At 44.3% G+C, this 26,412-nt stretch overlaps 1 protein-coding gene across 1 annotated transcript in view; it reads right to left on the reverse strand.

The window, feature by feature from the left end:
• Positions 1-26,412, reverse strand: part of LOC135511925 (protein sidekick-2-like) — a 645,207-nt gene that overhangs the window by 147,814 nt on the left and 470,981 nt on the right. Inside the window, exon 4 of the mRNA XM_064933447.1 lies at positions 15,754-15,901. Within this exon, the coding sequence (XP_064789519.1) occupies positions 15,754-15,901 (148 nt within the window). The remainder of the gene's footprint in view (positions 1-15,753; positions 15,902-26,412) is intronic.

Consider the following 26,412-nt stretch of genomic DNA (forward strand, 5'->3'; position numbering starts at 1 on the left):
TGACCTTCATGTTTAAAAGTAATAATGAACTGCAATTTTGTTTGCCTATTTAAGCTGTTCTTGCCTTCATATGGACTTGGTCTTTCACCAAATAGGACTGTCTTCTGTATACCACCCCTACCTTGTCTGTATTTAATTTATTTATTTATTTAGCTCCTTTGCACCCCATTCTTTTTATTTCTACTTTGCACATTCTTCCACTGCAAATCTACAATTCCAGTGTTTTACTTGCTATATTGTATTTACTTCGCCACCATGGCCTTTTTTTGCCTTTACCTCCCTTATCTCACCTCATTTGCTCACATCGTATATAGACTTGTTTACACTGTATTATTGACTGTATGTTTGTTTTACTCCATGTGTAACTCTGTGTCGTTGTATGTGTCGAACTGCTTTGCTTTATCTTGGCCAGGTCGCAATTGTAAATGAGAACTTGTTCTCAACTTGCCTACCTGGTTAAATAAAGGTGAAATATTTCTTTTTTTTTTAAAACAACACGACTGATTGTGAAGGAAAGAAATTCCACATTCACTTTTAACATGGCACACCTGTTAATTGAAATGCATTCTTCATGAAGCTGGTTGAAAGAATGCCAAGAATGTGCAAAGCTGTCATCAAGGAAAAGGGTGGCTACTTTGAAGAAAATAAAAAATTAAACATATTTGGAACATATGTTTACTACATGATTCCATATGTGTTATTTCATACTTTGAAGTCTTCACTGTTATTCTGCAATGTAGACAATAGTAAAAAAATAAGAAAAACCATTGAATGAGTAGGTGTCCAAACTTTTGACTAGTACTGAACATGTTCAGGGGCTTGAGATGCTAAAGTTGTTTATGTTAATTAATATTTAATTACTGTGAGAGGCAGGAGCCAGGCAGCTATTTGCTTGGCAATCACCGGCTGACAACATGTCATGACCGCCACAGCCCTACTCTGTACACACACACACACACACACACACACACACACACACACACACACACACACACACACACACACACACACACACACACACACACACACACACACACACACACACACACACCAAACCCCCTCTTCACACAACACAACTAGTACATGTGGAGTCAGTAGTCCATGTGGAGTCAGTAGCCTATGTAGATTGAGTCACTAGTCTATGTGAATTGAGTCAGTACTCTATGTGAATTGAGTCAGTAGTCCATGTGGATTGAGTCAGTAGTCCATGTGGGTTGAGTCAGTAGTCTATGGACAGCAGGCAGCTACAAGGCAGAAGGCTGTACAGCAGGCAACAGCTCTAGGAAATGTTGGCTGCCTAGACAGCTGGTACAGCCTGGCTGTGCTGTGCTGGGGCCTGGACCTGTCATGTAACTCCACTTGTAATGATTTCCCATCTAAGGCTCATTTATTTATTTGATGCCATGGGGGGGGGATTGACAACTAACGTTGATAATAATTCTGTACAGCTCCCATCAATATCGGTATTTGTGTTGGTGCGTGCGCTTGCATGCGCGCATAGTCTTGTGTGTTTGTGTGTGTGTGCTTGAAGTGTATGAGTGTAAAACGCTGTTGACATAGAGTGACAGTGTCCAAACTATTCTGAGACACACAATGGAAGAGTGTAATGTCATACTGTATGTTGTGGTGGTCTCTCTCTCTCTCTGTCTCCACCCCCCCACCCCCCACCCCGACACCCACCTCAGACCTCGATTACTTCCAGACAAATAGCCGTGGCCAGCCTCCGCCAACCTCCCCCAGTAGAGACAGAGGTCAGGGGGGATCAAGCGGCCAACGGACCTGGGACAAATATGACTCAAACCAGAGCCGACACCCTGCCTTCCATCGCTCCACAACACATCTCTCTGATGAAAACCTACAGCTCCAAGGTAGATGGAGGGAGGGAGGGAAGTAGGGGAGACAGGGAGGAGAGAAGGGAGGCCGGTGCTCATAAAAACAGCCACTCGCTTTTCTGCCCGGGAGCTCTCATGATTTGTAGCTGGTAGCTTGACTTTCCACTCCCTACTGCTGGAGTTATTTTCAGAACTAAGCTATTGAGTATTCATACAATTCATTTTCATCTCTCGATGTCTGAGACACTGCCATTTCAATCAGATCTCCTGCCATCCACGTCAGCCTCCTCACACCTACAGTACTCCACCAGGACCTAATTCTCCTTGACCACTCCTCCCTGTTCGCCAGGTCAACTGTACCTGTACGCACACATACGCACACAGATATGTACAATACCACACACACACACACACACACACACACACACACACACACACACACACACACACACACACACACACACACACACACACACACACACACACACACACACACACACACACACACACACACACCACAGTGAGTAATGCAGAATCCATATTAGACAGACAAGAGGTGGATGTCTCAGGCAGACCCATTAATTGACCACTCTCTCCAAGCAGCAAATTGGTAATTGCACAGTGGGTGTCAGCACAGCATAGTTGTTCCTCCTCCTCCTTCATCTTCTCCTCTCTGTGACTTTCTAGGTACGCCGTGTTAGAATGGGTTGTTGGGCTGTAGCACTCAGAGATAAATCCATGTCTTAACGTCTTTAGAAGAGACGAGAGAGACATTTCCGGATGAAAGGAGAGAGAATGAAAAGATTGTCTGAGGAAGAAAACGTATTCTAGGGCCCGACTGACTCCTGTACCCTGTGCCTGACTCACCATCCAACCTGGAAAATGGTGCGGTGCAATTTCAGGTAAATGGGTTTACCGAAGGAGGCTCTGACTATACAGCACATTAAGTCTCGGGAATAACATAACAAATCACAGCGGCCGAATGGAAAAGGCCCTTCAATTGCATTCCCATTCAATATGAGAAGAGTAATGGCTATTAGAGCTAAATAAGTGCTTTCTCTCCCCTCGGCCTCACACAGTCCTGGCACACTGTATTTCAATGAGCATGGGATCCAGTCGGTCTAAGCCAGTCTAGTGCAGAGCAGATCGGCTAGAATTCCAGACACCAAACCTGTTCAGGACAGTTGATTTCAATCAATTTCAGAAAATCGGATAAGAGACAAAGAAAGCAGTTTGGGATTTATTTTGTGAACAGATGACTGCTCATTTCAGTTAAGGTGAGAAAGAGACATAATATTTATGTTGTTGCAGATCCACAATGGTCCTAAAGGATCAACATGAAAAGTATAAAGAACTCAACTAATGCATAAGAGTATTTCCCTGTGACAAGGACATTCACAGGCTGAGAGGACAGAGCAGTGGATGCCATAAAGAACAGCTGCATAGGCAGCGTGGCAGAGAGAGAGAGAGAGAATGAGAGAGAGAGAGAGAGAGAGAGAGTAGTGGCAGGCCCACTATAAGACATTGCCTCTATCAAGGGGAAACTGGAGGCAGGGGAGCCGAGATGGAGAATTCTCTGAGCCACCATGGAACTCCTTTACTTTCCACATCCATTGTAAGAGACACCTTATGTTAATTTCCCTGTCCAATATGCCTTTGAATGTTGAGGAAAACGTACCCAACACTCCCCAGAATCTCTCCCCAAGCAGTAGGCTACACCTTCACATATAACTAAACCCGCCAATGTCCTTGGAAACACTGCCAAGGACTACCCAGCAACACAACAACCAGGAGATAAAGCATTGAAAAAAACTACAAATACCAGCCAACCTACATCTGAGTGAAAAAATGTCCAATTTGTAGTTACTTACAAGTGCCAAGAATGAAAATAACTATATTACAATAATCTCGTCATATCCTAATAAAATATAACTTACTATATGAAGACTCAAATGCTGTTAGTACATTGCAGACGTCCCGTCAGCAACGTCAAATTGCACTGAGGTGTGAATGCCCTTGAATTTGATTTTTTACCTTTATTTAACTAGGCAAGTCAGTTAAGAACAAATTCTTATTTTCAATGACGACCTAGGAACAGTGGGTTAACTACCTGTTCAGGGGCAGAACGACAGATTTGTACCTTGTCAGCTCGGGGATTTAAAACTTGCAACCTTCCGGTTACTAGTCCAACGCTCTAACCACTAGGCTACAGCTACAGACCACAGCCTCCCCAACCCAAACGAAGAGGCCTCACACCCCTATCCAGAGGCCACACCCCTATGCAGTGGCCACACCCCTATGCAGTGGCAATCTAAGTACAGTCCCCCCAGATTAATTATTTTATCCTGCATGTAAGAGGTACAAAGAGACGCTCCTCAAAGGAAATCTAGATACCCATTGTTGACAGTAAATAGTGTATGTAAACAACCTCATCTTCCAGACAGGGATGCAGCATGAGCCCCATCCTCTTCAACATTTACATGAAAGAATTGGTGAGGGCACACGGACTCACCCTACTGGATGTGGAAATCAAATGTTGACTGTTTGCTGATGATCTGGTGCTTCTGTCCCCAACCAAAGAGGGCCTACAGCAGCACCTAGATCTTCTGCACAGATTCTATTAGACTTAGGCCCTGACAGTAAATCTCAGTAAGACAAAAATAATGGTGTTCCAAAAAAGGTCCAGTTGACTGGACTACCAATATAAATCTATCTAAACACTGTTGCCCGAGAGCACACAAAGAAGAATACATGCCTTGTCATCAACCCCACAGGTAACTTACACAAGACTGTAAACGATCTAAGAGACTAGGCAAGAAGGTTCTTCTATGAAATCAAGAGTAACTTAAAACCTCACTAGGGTACGTGGGACTGCGTCCCACCAGGCCAACATCCAGTGATATTGCAGAGAGCCAAATTTAAAAACAGAAATACTCATTATAAAAATTCATAAAACATACAAGTGTTATACATGGGTTTAAATATTAACTTCTTGTTAATCCAACCACGGTGTCAGATTTCCAAAAAGGCTTTCTGGCAAAAGCATAACATGCGATTATCTGAGAACAGCGCCCAGCAGACAAATCATTACAAACAGTAACCAGCCAAGTAGAAGACTTACACAAGTCAGAAATAGTGATAAAATTAATCACTTACCTTTGATGATCTTCATATGGTTGCACTCACAAGACTCCCATTTACTCAATAAATGTTTGTTTTGTTCGATTAAGTCCATGTTTATATCCAAAAACCTCAGTTTTGTTTGCACGTTTTGTTCAGTAATTCACAGGCTCAAACGCAGTCACAACAGGCAGACAAAAAATACACATCATATCCGTAAAGTTCGTAGAAAAAATGTCAAACAATATTTATAATCAATCCTCAGGTTGTTTTTAGTCATAATAATCAATAATATTTCAACCGGATAATAACGTCGTCAATATAAAAGGTAAACAAGTAAGGCGCGCTCTCGGTCGCACATATGAAAAAGCTCTTGGACACTGTAGTGTCCACTCATTCAGAGAGGGCTTACTCACTTTTTTTCAGAATACAAGCCTGAATCAATTTCTAAAGACTGTTGACATCTAGTGGAAGCCATAGGAAGTGTAATTTGAGTCCTAAATCAATGGATACTGTAACGGCATTCAATAGAAAACTACAAACATAAAAAAATCCCACTTCCTGGATGGATTCTTCTCAGGTTTTTGCCTGCCAAATCAGTTCTGTTACACTCACAGACATTATTGTAACAGTCTTGGAAACCTTAGATTGTTTTCTATCCAAATCTACCTATTATATGCATATCCAAGCTTTTGGGCATGAGTAACATGCAGTTTACTTTGGGAACACTTTCATCCTTAAGTGAAAATAGTGCCACCTACCCAAGTGAAGATAACACTTGACAGCCCAATTAAGATCTGTCAAAAAAAAACTAAACTAACAGTTGCGCAACCCATTGCCCTATATGGTGGTAAGGTCTGAGATCCACTCACCAACAAATAATTCACAAAATGGGACAAATACACAATTGAGACTCTTCATGCAGAATTCTTTAAAAGCATACTTTGTATGCAACTTAAAACCCAAAACAATGCATGAGTCAGAATTAGGAGTATACACACGAGTTATCAAAATCCAGAAAATAGCTGTTAAAAATTCTACAACCACCTAAAAGGAAAGCCCTAACCTACAATGAGATGAACCTGGAGAAGAGTCCCCCAAGCCAGCTGTTTCTGGGGCTCTGTTCACAAACAGACCCCACATAGCGCCAGGTCAGCAACACAATTAAACCCAACCAAATCATGTGAAAGGAAAAAGATAACTATTTGATACACTGGAAATAATTAACCAAAAAATAGAATACCTGACCACTGTGACTGACCCAAAATGACAAAAATCCTTCAAAATTTACAGACTCCGTGAACATAGCCTTGCTGTTGAAAGAGTTGAAGTAGGTGGAAGTAGGAAGTTTACATAAACTGTGTTTAAACGTATTTGGCTAATGTGTTTCACAGTTCCTGACATTTACTCATAGTAACAATTCCCTGTCTTAGGTCAGTTAGGATCACCACTTTATTTTAAGAATGTGAAATGTCAGAATAATAGTAAAGAGAACGATTTATTTCAGCTGTAATTTCTTTCATCACATTCCCAGTGAGTCCGACGTTTACAAACACTCAAATAGCATTTGGAAGCATTGCCTTTAAATTGTGTAACTTGGGTCAAACGTTTCGGGTAGCCTACCACAAGCTTCCCACAATAAATTGGGTTAATTTTGGCCCATTCCTCCTGACAGAGCTGGTGTAATTAAGTCAGGTTTGTAGGCCTTCTTGCTTGCACACGCTAATTAAGTTCTGCCCACACATTTCCTGTGGGATTGAGGATTGAGGTCAGGGCTTTGTGATGGCCACTCCAATACCTTGACTTTGTTGTCCTTAAGCCATTTTGCCACAACGTTGGACATGTGCTTGGGGTCATTGTCCATTTGGAAGACCCATTTGCGACCAACCTATAACTTCCTGACTGATGTCTTGAGGTGTTGCTTCAATATATCAACATCATTTTCCTACCTCATGATGCCATATATTTTTTGTGAAGTGCACCAGTCCCTCCTGCAGCAAAGCACCCCCACAACATGATGCTGCCACTCCCGTGCTTCACTGTTGGAATGGCATGCAAGCCTCCCCCTTTTCCCTCCAAACATAACGATGGTCATTATGGCCATGATGCATGATGGCATGCAGTTCTTCGGCATGCAAGCCTCCCCCTTTTTCCTCCAAACATAACGATGGTCATTATGGCCAAACAGTTCTATTTTTGTTTCATTAGACCAGAGGACATTGCTCCAAAAAGTACGATCTTTGTCCCCATGTGCAGTTGCAAACCGTTGTCTGGCTTATTTTATGGCGGTTTTGGAGCAGTGGCTTCTTCCCTGCTGAGCAGCCTTTCAGGTTGTGTCGATATAGGGCTTGTTTTACTGTGGATGTAGATACTATGTACCTGTTTCCTCCAGCATCTTCACAAGGTCCTTTGCTGTTGTTCTGGGATTGATTTGCACTTTTCGCACTAAAGTATGTTCATCTCTAGGAGACAGAGCGTGTCTCCTTCCTGAGCGGTATCACAGCTGCATGGTCACATGGTGTTTATACTTGCGTACTATTGTTTGTACATATGAACGTGGCAGCTTCAGGCATTTGGAAATTGCTCCCAAGGATGAACCAGACTTGTGGAGGGCTACATTTTTTTTCTGAGGTCTTGGCTGATTTCTTTTGATTTTCCCATGATGTAAAGCAAAGAGGCACCAAGTTTGAAAGTAGGCCATCCACAGGTACACCTCCAATTGTGGGCTATACTCAGCCTTGTCTCAGGATGGTAGGTTGGTGGTTGAAGATATCCCTCTCGTGGTGTGGGGGCTGTGCTTTGGCAAAGTGGGTGGGGTTATATCCTTCCTGTTTGGCCTTGTACGGGGGTGTCCTCGGATGGGGCCACAGTGTCTCCTGACCCCTCCTGTCTCAGCCTCCAGTATTTATGCTGCAATAGTTTATGTGTCGGGGGGCTAGGTTCAGTTTGTTATATCTGGAGTACTTCTCCTGTCCTATTCGGTGTCCTGTGTGAATTTAAGTGTGCTCTCTCTAATTCTCTCTTTCTCTCTTTCTTTCTCTCTCCCGGAGGACCTGAGCCCTCGGACCATGCCTCATGACTACCTGACATGATGACTCCTTGCTGTCCCCAGTCCACCTGGCCGTGCTGCTGCTCCAGTTTCAACTGTTCTGCCTTGTTATTATTGGACCATGCTGGTCATTTATGAACATTTGAACATCTTGGCCATGCTCTGTTATAATCTCCACCCGGCACAGCCAGAAGAGGACTGGCCACCCCTCATAGCCTGGTTCCTCTCTAGGTTTCTTCCTAGGTTTTGGCCTTTCTAGGGAGTTTTTCCTAGCCACAGTGCTTCTACACCTGCATTGCTTGCTGTTTGGGGTTTTAGGCTGGGTTTCTGTACAGCACTTTGAGATATCGGCTGATGTACGAAGGGCTATACAAATACATTTGATTTGATTTGAATCAAATTATGTCAATTAGCCTATCCAAAGCTTATAAAGCCATGACATCATATTCTGGAATTTTCCAAGCTGTGTAAAGGCACAGTCAACTCAGTGTATGCAAACTTCTGACCCACTGGAATTGTGATACAGTGAATTATCAGTGAAATATTTGGTCTGTAAACAATTACATTTACATTTACATTTAAGTCATTTAGCAGACGCTCTTATCCAGAGCGACTTACAAATTGGTGAATTCACCTCCTGACATCCAGTGGAACAGCCACTTTACAATAGTGCATCTAAATCATTAAGGGGGAGGGGGGGGTGAGAAGGATTACTTATCCTATCCTAGGTATTCCTTGAAGAGGTGGGGTTTCAGGTGTCTCCGGAAGGTGGTGATTGACTCCGCTGTCCTGGCGTCGTGAGGGAGTTTGTTCCACCATTGGGGGGCCAGAGCAGCGAACAGTTTTGACTGGGCTGAGCGGGAACTGTAATTCCTCAGTGGTAGGGAGGCGAGCAGGCCAGAGGTGGATGAACGCAGTGCCCTTGTTTGGGTGTAGGGCCTGATCAGAGCCTGGAGGTACTGCGGTGCCGTTCCCCTCACAGCTCCGTAGGCAAGCACCATGGTCTTGTAGCGGATGCGAGCTTCAACTGGAAGCCAGTGGAGAGAGCGGAGGAGCGGGGTGACGTGAGAGAACTTGGGAAGGTTGAACACCAGACGGGCTGCGGCGTTCTGGATGAGTTGTAGGGGTTTGATGGCACAGGCAGGGAGCCCAGCCAACAGCGAGTTGCAGTAATCCAGACGGGAGATGACAAGTGCCTGGATTAGGACCTGCGCCGCTTCCTGTGTGAGGCAGGGGCGTACTCTGCGGATGTTGTAGAGCATGAACCTACAGGAACGGGCCACCGCCTTGATGTTAGTTGAGAACGACAGGGTGTTGTCCAGGATCACGCCAAGGTTCTTAGCGCTCTGGGAGGAGGAAACAATGGAGTTGTCAACCGTGATGGCGAGATCATGGAACGGGCAGTCCTTCCCGGGAGGAAGAGCAGCTCCGTCTTGCAGAGGTTCAGCTTGAGGTGGTGATCCGTCATCCACACTGATATGTCTGCCAGACATGCAGAGATGCGATTCGCCACCTGGTCATCAGAAGGGGGAAAGGAGAAGATTAATTGTGTGTCGTCTGCATAGCAATGATAGGAGAGACCATGTGAGGTTATGACAGAGCCAAGTGACTTGGTGTATAGCGAGAATAGGAGAGGGCCTAGAACAGAGCCCTGGGGGACACCAGTGGTGAGAGCGCGTGGCGAGGAGACAGATTCTCGCCACGCCACCTGGTAGGAGCGACCTGTCAGGTAGGACGCAATCCAAGCGTGGGCCGCGCCGGAGATGCCCAACTCGGAGAGGGTGGAGAGGAGGATCTGATGGTTCACAGTGTCGAAGGCAGCCGATAGGTCTAGAAGGATGAGAGCAGAGGAGAGAGAGTTAGCTTTAGCAGTGCGGAGCGCCTCCGTGATACAGAGAAGAGCAGTCTCAGTTGAATGACTAGTCTTGAAACCTGACTGATTTGGATCAAGAAGGTCATTCTGAGAGAGATAGCGGGAGAGCTGGCCAAGGACGGCACGTTCAAGAGTTTTGGAGAGAAAAGAAAGAAGGGATACTGGTCTGTAGTTGTTGACATCGGAGGGATCGAGTGTAGGTTTTTTCAGAAGGGGTGCAACTCTCGCTCTCTTGAAGACGGAAGGGACGTAGCCAGCGGTCAGGGATGAGTTGATGAGCGAGGTGAGGTAAGGGAGAAGGTCTCCGGAAATGGTCTGGAGAAGAGAGGAGGGGATAGGGTCAAGCGGGCAGGTTGTTGGGCGGCCGGCCGTCACAAGAAGCGAGATTTCATCTGGAGAGAGAGGGGAGAAAGAGGTCAGAGCACAGGGTAGGGCAGTGTGAGCAGAACCAGCGGTGTCGTTTGACTTAGCAAACGAGGATCGGATGTCGTTGACCTTCTTTTCAAAATGGTTGACGAAGTCATCTGCAGAGAGGGAGGAGGGGGGGGGAGGGGGAGGAGGGTTCAGGAGGGAGGAGAAGGTGGCAAAGAGCTTCCTAGGGTTAGAGGCAGATGCTTGGAATTTAGAGTGGAAGAAAGTGGCTTTAGCAGCAGAGACAGAGGAGGAAAATGTAGAGAGGAGGGAGTGAAAGGATGCCAGGTCCGCAGGGAGGCGAGTTTTCCTCCATTTCCGCTCGGCTGCCCGGAGCACTGTTCTGTGAGCTCGCAGTGAGTCGTCGAGCCAAGGAGCGGGAGGGGAGGACCGAGCCGGCCTGGAGGATAGGGGACATAGAGAGTCAAAGGATGCAGAAAGGGAAGAGAGGAGGGTTGAGGAGGCAGAATCAGGAGATAGGTTGGAGAAGGTATGAGCAGAGGGAAGAGATGATAGGATGGAAGAGGAGAGAGTAGCGGGGGAGAGAGAGCGAAGGTTGGGACGGCGCGATACCATCCGAGTAGGGGCAGTGTGGGAAGTGTTGGATGAAAGCGAGAGGGAAAAGGATACAAGGTAGTGGTCGGAGACTTGGAGGGGAGTTGCAATGAGGTTAGTGGAAGAACAGCATCTAGTAAAGATGAGGTCGAGCGTATTGCCTGCCTTGTGAGTAGGGGGAAGGTGAGAGGGTGAGGTCAAAAGAGGAGAGGAGTGGAAAGAAGGAGGCAGAGAGGAATGAGTCAAAGGTAGACGTGGGGAGGTTAAAGTCGCCCAGGACTGTGAGAGGTGAGCCGTCCTCAGGAAAGGAGCTTATCAAGGCATCAAGCTCATTGATGAACTCTCCGAGGGAACCTGGAGGGCGATAAATGATAAGGATGTTAAGCTTGAAAGGGCTGGTAACTGTGACAGCATGGAATTCAAAGGAGGCGATAGACAGATGGGTAAGGGGAGAAAGAGAGAATGACCACTTGGGAGAGATGAGGATCCCGGTGCCACCACCCCGCTGACCAGAAGCTCTCGGGGTGTGCGAGAACACGTGGGCGGACGAAGAGAGAGCAGTAGGAGTAGCAGTGTTGTCTGTGGTGATCCATGTTTCCGTCAGTGCCAAGAAGTCGAGGGACTGGAGGGAGGCATAGGCTGAGATGAACTCTGCCTTGTTGGCCGCAGATCGGCAGTTCCAGAGGCTACCGGAGACCTGGAACTCCACGTGGGTCGTGCGCGCTGGGACCACCAGATTAGGGTGGCCGCGGCCACGCGGTGTGGAGCGTTTGTATGGTCTGTGCAGAGAGGAGAGAACAGGGATAGATAGACACATAGTTGACAGGCTACAGAAGAGGCTACGCTAATGCAAAGGAGATTGGAATGACAAGTGGACTACACTTATCGAATGTTCAGAACGTTAAGCTTACGTAGCAAGAATCTTATTGACTAAAATGATTGAAATGATACAGTACTGCTGGAGTAGGCTAGCTGGCAGTGGCTACGTTGTTGACACTACACTAATCAAGTCGTTCCGTCGAGTGTAATAGTTTCTACAGTGCTGCTATTCGGGGGCTAGCTGGCTAGCTAGCAGTGTTGATTACGTAACGTTACGTTAAAAGAACGACAATTGCTGGCTAGCTAACCTAGAAAATCGCTCCAGACTACACAATTGTCTTAGATACAAAGACGGCTAAGTAGCTAGCTAGCTACGATCAAACAAATCAAACCGTTGTACTGTAATGAAGTGAAATGAAAATGTGATACTACCTGTGGAGCGAGGCGGAATGTTGACCGGGTTGTTGAAGTTCAATTCGGAAGACGTTGGCTAGCTGTTGGCTAGCTAGCTAGCAGTGACTCCTACGTTAAGGACGACAAATAGCTGGCTAGCTAACCTCGGTAAATTAAGATAATCACTCTAAGTCTACACACTCTAAGCTACACAATTACCTTGGATACGAAGACAGCAAAGACAACTATGTAGCTAGCTAACACTACACTAATCGAGTCATTGAGTGTAATAGTTTCTACAGTGCTAGTGGACGTTAGCTAGCTGCTGTGCTAGTGGACGTTAGCTAGCTGCTGGGCAGAAAGCAGTGTAGACTACGTTAGGACGACAAAATACGATCAGCAAAGACAACTATGTAGCTAGCTAACACTACACTAATCGAGTCGTTGAGTGTAATAGTTTCTACAGTGCTAGTGGACGTTAGCTAGCTGCTGTGCTAGTGGACGTTAGCTAGCTGCTGGGCAGAAAGCAGTGTAGACTACGATAGGACGACGAAATACGATAATTACGCAATTATCTTTGATACAAAGACGGCTATGTAGCTAGCTAAGAAGAAATTGCTAAGATTAGACAAATCAAACCGTTGTACTATAATGAAATGTAATGAAAAGTTATACTACCTGCGGACCGAAGTGTAGATGCGACCGCTCGCGCCAACCCGGAACCGGAAGCAATTGTTGGAAAAATTACTTAAATATAAGACCTAACCTACTTGCCAAAACAATAGTTTGTTTACAAGAAATGTGTGGTTTGGTTGAAAAACAAGTTTTAAGTACTCCAACATAAGTGTATGTAAAATTCCGACTTCAACTGTATGTGGAAACTGAGCTGTACTTGCTAACCTCCTTTCAGTATGACCATATTAGAGACACATATTTCCCATAGATCACACAGACCAACAAATAAATTGAAAACAAACCAAACATTGATAACTCCCATATCTGTTAGGTGTAATACCACAGTGTGCAATCACAGCAGTAAGATTTGTGGCCCGTTGCCATGAGAAAAGAGTATTCAGTATAGCACAAACACCATTGTAAATACCAACCATATTTATCTGTAAATTCTTCTTCCCCCACTATTCATACTCCAATTATTTGCACATTGCTAACACACTGTCCATATCTGATAATATAACAGTTGAAATAACCTTTTTGAGTGCAGTATTTCCCTACGAATTTCAAATTGTTTTTTGTTGATGTTTCTTCTCACAGTTGTTTATTGTTTATTTCACTTGCTTTGGCAATGTAGACATTTTTCCCATGCCAATGAAGCCCCTTGGCATTGAGAGAGAGAGCCACACATGTGGACATCATCTGTTAACCTACTCTGAGTCTCGTAAAGACACTGCGGTCGGAACCTAAAATCCAAGATTTCCACCGGTCTAATGTCCATTGCTCGTGTTTCTTGGCCCAAGCAAATCTCTTCTTATTATTGATGTCCTTTAGCAGTGGTTTCTTTGCAGCAATTCGACAAGAAGGCCTGATTCATGAAGTGTGCTCTGAACAGTTGATGTTGAGATGTGTCTGTTACTTGAATTCTGTAAAGCATTCATTTGGGCTGCAATTTCTGAGTTGCAGTTAACTCTAATGAACTTATCCTCAGCAGCAGAGGTAACTCTGGGTCTTGCTTTTCTGTGTCGGTCCTCATGAGAGCCAGTTTTGTCACAAATATTACCGAAGGTGACTCCCCTTCTTGTTCGGGTGGCGCTCGTCGTCGCCGGTCTACTAGCTGCCACTGATCCTTTGTACTGTGTTCGTTTGGTTTCGTCTAATTGGTTTCACCTGTTTCTTGTTTGGTTGATAGGGTGGGGTTATTTAAGTTTGTTTAGCCCGCTTCTGTTTGTGCGGGCTTGTTCTACTGTAATTGTGAGAGTGGTTAGTGTTTTGTTGGGTTTCTTCGCTGTCCTAGTATTTCAGAATAGGGTACTATTTTGTTTTATAGTTACACCTGTGTTTGGTATACTATTTTGTTCCTGTGATTTTTTTTGACATTAAAGTGTGTATTTTCCCGCATCCTTTGCTCTCTGCGCCTGACTCCACACCCATTCACTCTTTGAGCGTTACAAGTTTCATCAAAGCAGTTGATGCTTTTTGAGACTGCACTTGAAGAAACCTTCACATTTCTTAAATTCTCCAAATTGACTGACCTTCATTTCTTAAAGTATTGATGGACTGTTGTTTCTCTTTGCTTATTTGAGCTGTTCTTGCCATAATATGGACTTGGTCTTTTGCCAAATAGGACTATCTTCTGTATACCCCTCTACCTTGTCACAACACAAGTGATTGGGTCAAACGCATTAATTAAGAAGGATATACATTCTAGAAATGTACTTTTAACAAGGCACACCTGTTAATTGAAATGCATTCAAGGTGACTACCTCATTAAGCTGGTTGAGAGAATGCCAAGAGTGTGCAAATCTGTTGATCAAGGAAAAGTGTGCCTATTTTTAAGAATATAAAATATATTTTGATTTGTTTTAAACTTTTTTGCTTACTACATTATTCTATATTTGTTAGTTGATCGTTTTGATGTCTTAACTATTATTCTACAACGTAGAAAATAGTAAAAATAAAGAAAACCCTTGAATGAGTAGGTGTGTCCAAACTTTTGACTGGTACTGTATGTCTGGGGCCAATCCTTTCAATGTAAATAAGCAGTGCTCCCAGTCTCCCACTCGGGGCTGCCGAGCCAGTGAGATAGCCATAGACCTCTTTCCAAAAGCACCTCTCTATTTGTCCCCTTTTTTAGTTTAAGAGGTAGAATGCCAAGACAAGAATCCCAATTGAGGCTTTCAGTGGCTCCACCAGGCACTCAGAGCCCCACACTCCTATCCCCCTCTCAGAAGCCCCTATCTAGCCCCAATGTAGTCTGACAGTACTAGGCCTCTCTCTAAACTAGTAAACAAGTCTCCCTCGCTGCCTCGCCTCCATTAGAGGGCAGAATAAATGGAGAGTAGAGGAGAGGCCCTGGGAGTACATTTCACTGAGGCCGAGACCTCTTTCAAGTGATGGAGACATAGTTACAAACAGACAGAACATGCAATCTATCACGCTGTCTCTCTCTCCCTTTCTCTTCATCTCTCTGTTCTCCATGTCGCTCTCAGACACAGGCACTAACAACCTTACGGCACCTTAGACCCATAAAACACGCAGATGGAGCCAGTTGATATGAAATACAATAGAATGAACAACCCATTCACACTAAAACATAGTTATTGTTTGTAAGATGGGAGAGGGAAGAAGAGATAGTGGGAGAGAGAGAGAGAGAGAGAGAGTGAGAGAGAGAGAGAGAGAGAGAGAGAAGAAGAGAGAGAGAGTTGTAGAGAGAAGAAGAGAGAAGAAGAGAGAGAGTGGGAGAGAGAGAGAGAGAGAGAGAGAGAGAGAGAGAGAGAGAGGAAGAGAGAGAAAGAGAGGGAGAGAGAGAGAGAGAGAGAGAGAGAGAGAGAAGAAGAGAGAGAGAGTTGGAGAGAGAAGAAAAGAGAGAGAGTTGGAGAGAGAAGAAGAGAGAAGAAGAGAGAGAGAGTGGGAGAGAGAGAGAGTTGGAGAGAGAAGAAGAGAGAAGAAGAGAGAGAGAGTTGGAGAGAGAAGAAGAGAGAGAGAGATAGCTGCATAAGAGACATCATCATCATCATGCATCTTACATGCGACTGCTGGGCGGTATCTTGCGTCCGTCTCTGAACCATGTGACCTGCGGCTGGGGAAAGCTCCTGATGCGTGGAGCGGGAACCACTGCCCCCTCCCCCTGAGAGACCGACTGGGCGCGCTCACCCTCCTCAAAACCGCCCATAACTAAATGAAGAAAGAAGAGAAAGAAAGAAAAATAAATGTTTAGTTAGTCGTTGGGAGAATATTCTCTCTGAAACTTGATCCTTTGTTTCCTTTGTTTTTTTCAACATCTGTTTTGTGGACTGAGTTGGTTTTACACAGCCTGTGATTGGTTGTCACATACTGAGGCAGTGGGACTGTAGATGTAGTGACTCACTGAGGGAACGCGGGGAGAACATGGATTGACTCAGATAAATCTGTCACAACACCACTAACAAATGTATTTTTTAAATATATATTTTTTTCCTTTATATAACCAGGCAAGTCAGTTAACCCTTGTGTTGTCTTATGGGTAAAAAATGACCCACCACTATGTTTAACAGCAGAGAAAACCCCTAAATTACTTTTTTTTTCAGTTTGAAATTTGATTAATTTTCCGGAAGTGACCCCAACATTAGAAAAAGTGAAACATCACCTTTGTTGATATTTCCATGAAAGCTGTACACCACCAGGGTACAAAGATAGTCTTAAGGTCATTTTTAATGCGACAGTTATAAAATAATTTACACACCACAAAAACCACAAAGACACACACACACACACACACACACAAGAATGATAAATTGAGATCATGTGTTCTACTGATTGAACTCAGCCAGCATGTCCTGAAGAGGAAGCACAGTTAGAAATAACAAGCCATAACTCACCCCTGCGCTCATCGCAACAAGGGGGAGAGAGACCTTCTCATTTAAGTTTTCCTTCACCCCCACGACCACCCTAGTTTCTTACCTCCCAAAGAGGAACAGGAATGTGGTCACTGCACAAAACGGCTGAGATCAGTGATCGTGAGGACAGGAAGCCAGCCATCATCCTGGACTACAACCACAACAAAGGAGGTGTGGACAACCTGGACAAGGAGATTGGAACTTACAGCTGCAGGAGGATGACTGCCTGCTGGCCCCTGGTCATCTTCCATAACGTCATTGATGTGTCCTCATACAATGCCTTCATGACATGGAACAAGATCAACCCTACCTGGTTGCCTGATAAGCGGAACAAGAGGAGGGGGTTCCTGGAGCAGCTGGGAAAGGCACTTGTAACCCCACACATTCAAAGAAGGCAGCGTCTCCCCCACACAGCAGCCTCTGCAGCACATGTGAAAGCTGTTCAGGGGACTGAAACTTGTCCTGATCAACATGAGGCTGCAGCTGGGGCAGCAAGAGGAGGAGATACCAATTCTGCCCCCTAAAGAAGGACTGTAAAACAAATAGTATGTGCTGCACATGTGAGAGATACATCTGCCAAGTCCATGCACACACACTTGCATACTGTCCTACATGTTATAATTAAAGATGATTGATCTTTGTTCTTTATATTTTTGTTTTGTATCTATCTTATTTACTTATTATTATTTATTGCTGTTATTTATACACCTTGTGGCTGGGGGCAATGCTTCAAAAAATGGAAGCGGACTAGTATTTTGTAGTTGAATTCATCATTGTACAGTATATAAGAATATGTCACTATGTTGCCAAAACAGTTCAAGACTGTTATTGTTTCCCTTCATTAAAATGTATTCAAAAGTACTTTCTGCACATTTCTGCTACTTTCTTAGGCCATACAAGTGCTATCTCTTGCTAAAATAAATGTATGTTTACACCCATGCAGTACCTTTAGCAATAATAATAATACATCTCTACTTTAGTAAAGAAAACAATTATGACAGGTGTGTTGTAATAAAAATGAGTGGTGTGTAACAGTATTCTTTACTTGAAGGCGAGGCAGACCAAAACGCAGCGTGGTGGTTATTCATGTTTAATTTATAAAGACACTATACATGAATAAACTAACAAAACAAGAAATGTGAAAAACCAAAACAGCCCTATCTGGTGCAAACACAGAGACAGGAACAATCCCCCACAAACACACAGTGAAACGCCAGGCTACCTAAGTATGATTCTCAATCAGAGACAACTAATGACACCTGCCTCTGATTGAGAACCATACTAGACCGAAACATAGAAATACCCAAATCATAGAAAAACAAACATAGACTGCCCACCCCAACTCACGCCCTGACCATACAAAATAATGACAAAACAAAGGAAATAAAGGTCAGAACGTGACATGGTGTCCACTGATTAAATGCAGTCTTTCTGCATTGTGAAGCGGGAAAACCCAGATATTCACAAAGTTTGTGATGAATGACTAGTTGTTTCTTCATGCAAAATAGATTTGATGTTTGAAATTAAGCTGCTTTATTTTAGGGGTTTAGTGAAGGCGGGTCATTTTCTACCCTTAGGAGAAGGGGAGCATACCTAATGTTAAGACTACACGACGGTTAAGACAAATTGTTATTTACAATGACGTCCTACCCTGGCCAAACCCTAACCTGGACGATGGTGGACCAATTGCGTGCGGGCCTATGGCACTCACAATCACGTCCGGTTGTGATGCAGCCTGGAATCGAACCAGGGTCTGTAGAAATGCTTCTAGCACTGAGATGCAGTGACCTTAGTGACCTTAGACCGCTGTCTATAAGTGGCTGTTCATGTACCTAGAGAGTCAGTATGTGGGTTCACACTCAGGGAACAAGGGCACGTGGAAGAAATAAAACAGTGCTGTGTTGCTGCATCATTTGAAGCAACACAAACTGAGTCCAGCAACTCCATGAGTCAAGACTACAATATATATTTAACTCAAAAACCATCACTGAATTGTTTTCATAAAAAAAAACTCTAAACAAATTAAATAGATACACTGAGTGTACAACACATTATGAACACCTACTCTTTCCATGACATAGACAAACAAGGTGAATCCAGGTGAAAGCTATGATCTCTAATTGATGTCACTTGTTAAATCCACTTCAAATCAAATAGATGAAGGGGAGGAGACAGGTTAATTAAATAATTATTTTAAGCCTTGGGATAATTGAGACATGGATTGTGTATGTGTGCCATCCAGACCGTGAATGGGTAAGACAACATATTTCAGTGCCTTTGAACGGGGTATGGTAGTAGGTATCAGGCTCACCAGTTTGGGTTAAGAACTGCAACTCTGCTGGGTATTTCACGCTCAACAGTTACCCAGGCAACATGACACAACTGTCGGAAACATTGTAGTCAACATGGGCCAGCATCCCTGTCGAACACTTTCTACACCTTATAAAGTTCATTCCACGGTAAATTGAGGCTGTTCTGAAGGCAAATGGGGGGGGGTCTTAATGTAGGCTGCTTCATGGCGCTATGGCAACAATATAACTGATATACTGTGACTTTCATATTCATATTACTTACTGTATATTTCACATTATAATGCAGTCTTCTTGTCTTTCTCAGACTTTCTTTATTGAACATAATCATATTTGTTTTGGTGCATTTTAAAGGCAAACATTGTATCGGTAATAAATACATTTTCTAACATCCTTAGGAGAAGATACAGTAAAAACTGTAAAACTTCACAACATAGCTTTGCTACCTCCAAGCTGAACATAGCAATGTCGTCAACTAACATGACCTGCGTTTTACACAGGCAGCCCAATTATGATATTTCCCCAATTATTGGCAAAAGAGCTCATCTGATTGGTCAAAAGAATAGTTTGTGAAAAAAAGTGTCTGCCTGTATAAACGCAGTCATTGTCACCTCAAGCTAAATAAAGGATTGGTAAAGAATAGTAGATTATCTTACTCTTTACAGTCCACAAGGTTGTTCAAATGAGACTATATGCTTGAGCAGTGACTGTCACTGATGCTGTAGGCCTAGTTGAGCTACAAGTCATGAAAGACACAGAGCTGGGGACTCAAAAAGGTACGTTTCTGTCAGTTTCCCTACCAAGTAGAGGTTAAGAATAGAAAAAATAGAATCTTTCTAACCCCATGTGAATAATACATCAAACAGTATATAAAGTTAAAACACATTTTAGAAATAATACTATTTTTGATACATGCATAAGCCTTTAGACATTGAACTATAGAGATGTAATAGACCCTGAATGTAGTGATAGATGGTGGCCAGCTCTAGCTTTTTCTTTCAAATAGAATTGTCGTGAAGTGACTTAACATTAGAATAGTTGCGCTGGAGGAGATGGCTGCCGTTTTACGGTCTTCTAACCAACTGTGTTATTGTGTGTGATTTTTCGCGCTATTTGTAACTTATCTTGTACATAATGTTTCTGCCACCGTCTCTTATGACTGAAAAGAGCTTCTGGGCATCAGGACAGCGATTACTCACCTCGTGCTGGACAAAGATGTTTTCTTTAACGAGTCGGACGCAAAGGATTTACTTCAGACACCTGACAAGAACCTCATCCCCGTTATTCGCAGGAGAGAGAGACAGAGGGATGTAGGTCGGGTGCCTTGTAAGGATTCGATGGCGAGTGAAAATATGCCTCTACCATCAGTCCTATTAGCCAACATGCAATCATTGGACAACAAAAAAGGCAAATTACGATCACGAATATCCTGCCAACGGGACATTAAAAATGTACATTGCCTTGCAAAAGTATTCAACCCCTTGGCGTTTTTCCTATTTTGATGCACTGCAACATGTAATTTAAATAGATTTTTTTTGCATTTCATGTAATGGACATACAGAATGTAGTCAAAATTGGTGAAGTGAAATTTAAAAAATTACTTGTTTCAAAAAATTCTAAAAAATCCAAAAACACAAAAGTGGTGGTCCTAAATAAGATCTGGTGCAACAAATTACCTTCTGACGTCACATAATTAATTAAATAAAGTCCACCTCTTGCCTTTACGGCAGAGTGGCCAGAAAAAGATAAGCACACATGTTTGGTGTTCGCCAAAAGCATGTGAGACTCACCAAAAATATTGAAGGTACTCTGGTCAGATGAGACAAAAATGTAGCTTTTTGGCCATCAAGGAAAACGCTATGTCTGGCGCAAACCCAACACCTCTCATCACCCCTGAACATCATCCCTACAGTGAAGCGCGGTGGTGGCAGAATCATGTTGTGGGGATGTTTTTCATCGGCAGGGAAACTGGTCAGAATTGAAGATATGATGGATGGCGCTAAATACGGGGAAATACTTGAGGGAAAACTGTTTCCGTTTTCCAGAGATTTCAGACTGGGACTGTTACGTTCCCCAGTTTCTGTGTTGTGGGTTTGTTTGTATATGTTTCAGGAAATCGCTTCCTGGAATCCCTCAAGCAGCTGATTGGTCGGCCCCTTTGCTATTTGGAGCTGACCCCGCCCTCTCGTCAGAAGTTACAGCTGTATCCCATTACAGACTCCTTCTCCAGCTAGAAAATCCAGTGTTCCTTTGTTAGGGAGAGCTTATTAGTAGGTATGAGGTATGTTGGTTGTTGCTGAGAGAGAGCAAATGGTTATGTCCTGTGTTGGTTGTTGCTCAGAGACAGGTTTTTGTTAAGTATTTTGAAGCCGCTGATCTGAGGTATGTGTGTGCAAATAGGACGCAGTGTTTTGATTCTTGAAATTGTTTACTTACGTATGTATTATTATTTTGAATTTGTTCCGAGGGGGAGGGGAAGGCACCTAGGGAGTGCTTAGGCAAGAGGCCTGTGGGCATACATATACCCGTAGTATTTACTGTCTATGCACACTAGGTAAGACCTGGGCGGACCACCGCTTGTATTTTGGTTAGCTCACCAGGTGGTGCTAGTTAGGTAAGTAGTGGGTAGGCAGGTAAGGTAGGAGAGGGGGCGCTTTAACTTTAACTTCCTTTGCTTTGGTTTCCTCCAGCCCCTTTTTCTCAAATTACTGTGTGAAGGAATAAATTCCCTGTAAACGGTAAATTCTCTGCCTTTGTCATCCTTACCTGCACCTACAGTCCCATTCATCTTACGCTCCATAGGGAGTTGAGTTGTAGCAGGGCGTTGCCTTCCCTCTTCCTAGAGGCCATGAACACGAAGGGAAGCTGCCAAAATCACTACCAACCCGTAGCACTCTGGTCTGTAGCCATAAAGTACTTTGAAAGGCTGGTTGTGGCCCACATCAACACGATTATCTAGGAAACCTTAGACCCACTCCAATTTCAATACCGCCCCCAACAGATCGACAGATGATGCATCCTATATTGCACTCAACACAGCCCTTTACCATCAGGACAGATGGAACACCTATGTAAGATCATATTCATTGAATACTGCTCAGCATTCAACAGCAAAGTGCCCTCAAAGCTCATCACTAAGCTAAACACCCAGGGGCTAAACACCTCCCTCTGCAACTGGATCCTGGACTTCCTGACAGGCTGCCCCCAAGTAGTAGTGCGTACGGCCCAGTACATCACTGGGGTTAAGCTTCCTGCTATCCAGGACCTCTACACCAGGCGGTGTCAGAGGAAGGCCCTAAAAATTGTCAAAGACCCCAGCTACCCCAGTCATAGACTGTTCTCTCTACTACCGCATAGCAAGTGGTACCGGAGGGCCAAGTCTAGGACAAAAAGGCTTCTCAACAGTTTTTACTGTAGTAAGGAGGGGAGTTAGAGGGAGGGGGTATTAGGGAGGGGATTATTAGGGAGGGGATTACTAAGGAGGGGAATACAAGGGAGTATAAGAAAGTACTAGGGAGGGGTGTACTAGGGAGTACTATTGAGAGGAGTACTGGGGAGGGGAGTACAAGGGAGTACCACAGATGGCAGTACGCGAAAAGGGCATTACTAGAGAGGAAATTACCAGGGAGGGGAGTACTAGGGAGGGGTTACTAGGGAGTAGTAGGGAAAAGAGTACTAGATAGGAGAGTACTAGGGAGTAATATAGAGGGGAGTACACAGGAGGACAGTACTAGGGAGGGGAACACTAGGGAGAGGAGTACTAGGGAGTACTAGGGAGGGGAGTACTAGGGAGGATTGTACTCGGGATAACTAAGGAGGGGAGTTCCAAGGAGGAGAGTACTAAGGAGGAGAGTACTAGGGAAAACAGGGGAGGGGAGTACTAGGGAGTGGAGTACTAGGGATGGGAATACAAGTGGGGGAGTACTAGGCAGGGGTGTAAAAAGGAGGAGAGAACTAGGGCATACTAGGGGCGTTACAATGGAGGAGAGAACTAGGGAGGATATAACTAGGGAAGGCAGTACGTGGGAATACTAGGGGAGACAATACTAGGGAGGAGGGTACTAAGGATTACTATAGAGGAGAGTACAGGCCGGGCAGTACTAGAGAGGAGAGTACTAAGGGAAGGGAGGTACTAGGGAGTGGAGTACTAGGGAATACTAGGGAGTAAATTACCAGGGAGTGGAGTATGAGGGAGCATTCGGGAGGGGAGTACAAGGGAGGGGGGCACTAGGATACTAGGGTACAAGGGAGGAGAGAATTAGGGCATACTAGGGAGGGATCAATCCGAAATTCCTTTTTGATACTGTCACAAAGCTAACTAAAAAGCAGCATTCCCCAAGAGAGGATGACTTTTAATTTATCACTGCTAAAGTGATGAACTTCTTTGAGGAAAAGATTATGATTATTAGAAAGCAAATTACGGACTCCTCTTTAAATCTGCGTATTCCTTCAAAGCTCAGTTGTCCTGAGTCTGCACAACTCTGCCAGGACCTAGGATCAAGAGAGACGCTCAAGTGTTTTAGTACTATATCTCTTGACACAATGATGAAAATAACCATGACCTCTAAACCTTCAAGCTGTATACTGGACACTATTCCAATTAAACTACTGAAAGAGCTGCTTCCGGTGCTTGGCCCTCCTATGTTGAACATAATAAACTGCTCTCTATCCACCGGATGTGCACCAAACTCACTAAAAGTGGCAGTAATAAAGCCTCTCTTGAAAAAGCCAAACCTTGACCCAGAAAATATAAAAAAACTATCGGCCTATATCGAATCTTCCATTCCTCTCAATTTTTTTTAGAAAAGGCTGTTGCGCAGCAACTCGCTGCCTTCCTGAAGACAAACAATGTATACGAAATGCTTCAATCTGGTTTTAGACCCCATCATAGCACTGAGACGGCACTTGTGAAGGTGGTAAATGACATCTTAATGGCATCGGACCGAGGCTCTGCATCTGCACCTTAGTGCTGCTTTTGATACCATCGATCACCACATTCTTTTGGAGAGATTGGAAACCCAAATTGGTCTACACGGACAAGTTCTGGCCTGGTTTAGATCTTATCTGTCGGAAAGATATCAGTTTGTCTCTGTGAATGGTTTGTCCTCTGACAAATCAACTGTAAATTTCGGTGTTCCTCAAGGTTCCGTTTTTGGACCACTATTGTTTTCACTATATATTTTACCTCTTGGGGATGTTATTCGAAAACATAATGTTAACTTTCACTGCTATGCGGATGACACACAGCTGTACATTTCAATGAAACATGGTGAAGCCCCAAAATTGCCCTTGCTAGAAGCATGTGTTTCAGACATAAGGAAGTGGATGGCTGCAAACTTTCTACTTTTAAACTCGGACAAAACAGAGATGCTTGTTCTAGGTCCCAAGAAACAAAGAGATCTTCTGTTGAATCTGACAATTAATCTTAATGGTTGTACAGTCGTCTCAAATAAAACTGTGAAGGACCTCGGCGTTACTCTGGATCTCTCTTCTGAAGAACATATCAAGAACATTTCAAGGACAGCTTTTTTCCATCTACGTAACATTGCAAAAATCAGAAACTTTCTGTCCAAAAATGATGCAGAAAAATTAATCCATGCTTTTGTCACTTCTAGGTTAGACTACTGCAATGCTCTACTTTCCGGCTACCCGGATAAAGTACTAAATAAACTTCAGTTAGTGCTAAATACGGCTCCTAGTATCCTGACTAGAACCAAAACATTTGATCATATTATTCCAATGCTAGCCTCTCTACACTGGCTTCCTGTCAAAGCAAGGGCTGATTTCAAGGTTTTACTGCTAACCTACAAAGCATTACATGGGCTTGCTCCTACCTATCTCTCTGATTTGGTCCTGCCGTACATACCTACACGTACGCCACGGTCACAAGACGCAGGCCTCCTAATTGTCCCTAGAATTTCTAAGCAAACAGCTGGAGGCAGGGCTTTCTCCTACAGAGCTCCATTTTTATGGAACTGTCTGCCTACCCATGTCAGAGACGCAAACTCGGTCTCAACCTTTAAGTCTTTACTGAAGACTCATCTCTTCAGTGGGTCATATGATTGAGTGTAGTGTGGCCCAGGAGTGGGAAGGTGAACGGAAAGGCTCTGGAGCAATGAACCGCCCTTGCTGTCTCTGCCTGGCCGGTTCCCCTCTTTCCACTGGGAATCTCTGCCTCTAACCCTATTAGAGGGGCTGAGTCACTGGCTTACTGGGGCTCTCTCATGCCGTCCCTGGAAGGGGTGCGTCACCTGAGTGGGTTGATTCACTGATGTGGTCATCCTGTCTGGGTTGGTGCCCCCCCTTGGGTTGTGCCGTGGCGAAGATCTTTGTGGGATATACTCAGCCTTGTCTAAGGATGGTAAGTTGGTGGTTGAAGATATCCCTCTAGTGGTGTGGGGGCTGTGCTTTGGTAAAGTGGGTGGGGATATATCCTTCCTGTTTGGCCCTGTCTGGGGGTGTCCTCGGATGGGGCCACAGTGTCTCCTGACCCCTCCTGTCTCAGCCTCCAGTATTTATGCTGCAGTAGTTTGTGTCAGGGGGCTAGGGTCAGTTTGTTATATCTGGGGTCCTTCTCCTGTCCTATTCGGTGTTCTGTGTGAATCTAAGTGTGCATTCTCTAATTCTCTCCTTCTCTCTTTCTTTCTCTCTCTCGGAGGACCTGAGCCCCAGGACTACCTGACATGATGACTCCTTGCTGTCCCCAGTCCACCTGACCGTGCTGCTGCTCCAGTTTCAACTGTTCTGTCTTATTATTATTCGACCATGCTGGTCATTTATGAACATTTGAATATCTTGGCCATGTTCTGTTATAATCTCCACCCGGCACAGCCAGAAGAGGACTGGCCACCCCACATAGCCTGGTTCCTCTCTAGGTTTCTTCCTAGGTTTTGGCCTTTCTAGGGAGTTTTTCCTAGCCACCGTGCTTCTACACCTGCATTGCTTGCTGTTTGGGGTTTTAGGCTGGGTTTCTGTACAGCACTTTGAGATATCAGCTGATAAATAAATTTGATTTGATTTGATAACAATGGAGGAGATAACTTGTGAGGACAGTAATAGGGAGGGGGGTACTATGGAGGAGAGTACTCGGGATTACTATAGAGGAGAGTACTAGGGAGGGCAGTACTAGAGAGGAGAGTACAAAGGGAAGGGAATTACTAGGGAGTACTATGGAAGGGAGTACTAGGGAATACTAGGGCGGATATTACCAGGGAGGGGAGTACTAGTGAGGAGAGTACTAGGGAGGAGCGCACTAGGGAATTCTAGGGAGGGGAGTATTAGGAATGGGGGTATTGAGGAGTACTAGGGAGAATATTACTTGGGAGGGGAGTACTAGAGAGGGGAGTACTATGGATGGGGATACTAGTGAGGGAGTACAAGGGAAGGCCACAAGGGAGGAGAGTACTAGGGAGGGAAGTACCAGCGAGGAGTGTCTTGAGGAGGAGAGATCTAGGGAATACTAGGGAGGGGATTATTAGGGAGGGGGGTATTACGGAATACC

The sequence above is a fragment of the Oncorhynchus masou genome, chromosome 24 (genome assembly GCF_036934945.1).
Source record: "Oncorhynchus masou masou isolate Uvic2021 chromosome 24, UVic_Omas_1.1, whole genome shotgun sequence".
Lineage (NCBI taxonomy): Eukaryota > Metazoa > Chordata > Actinopteri > Salmoniformes > Salmonidae > Oncorhynchus > Oncorhynchus masou.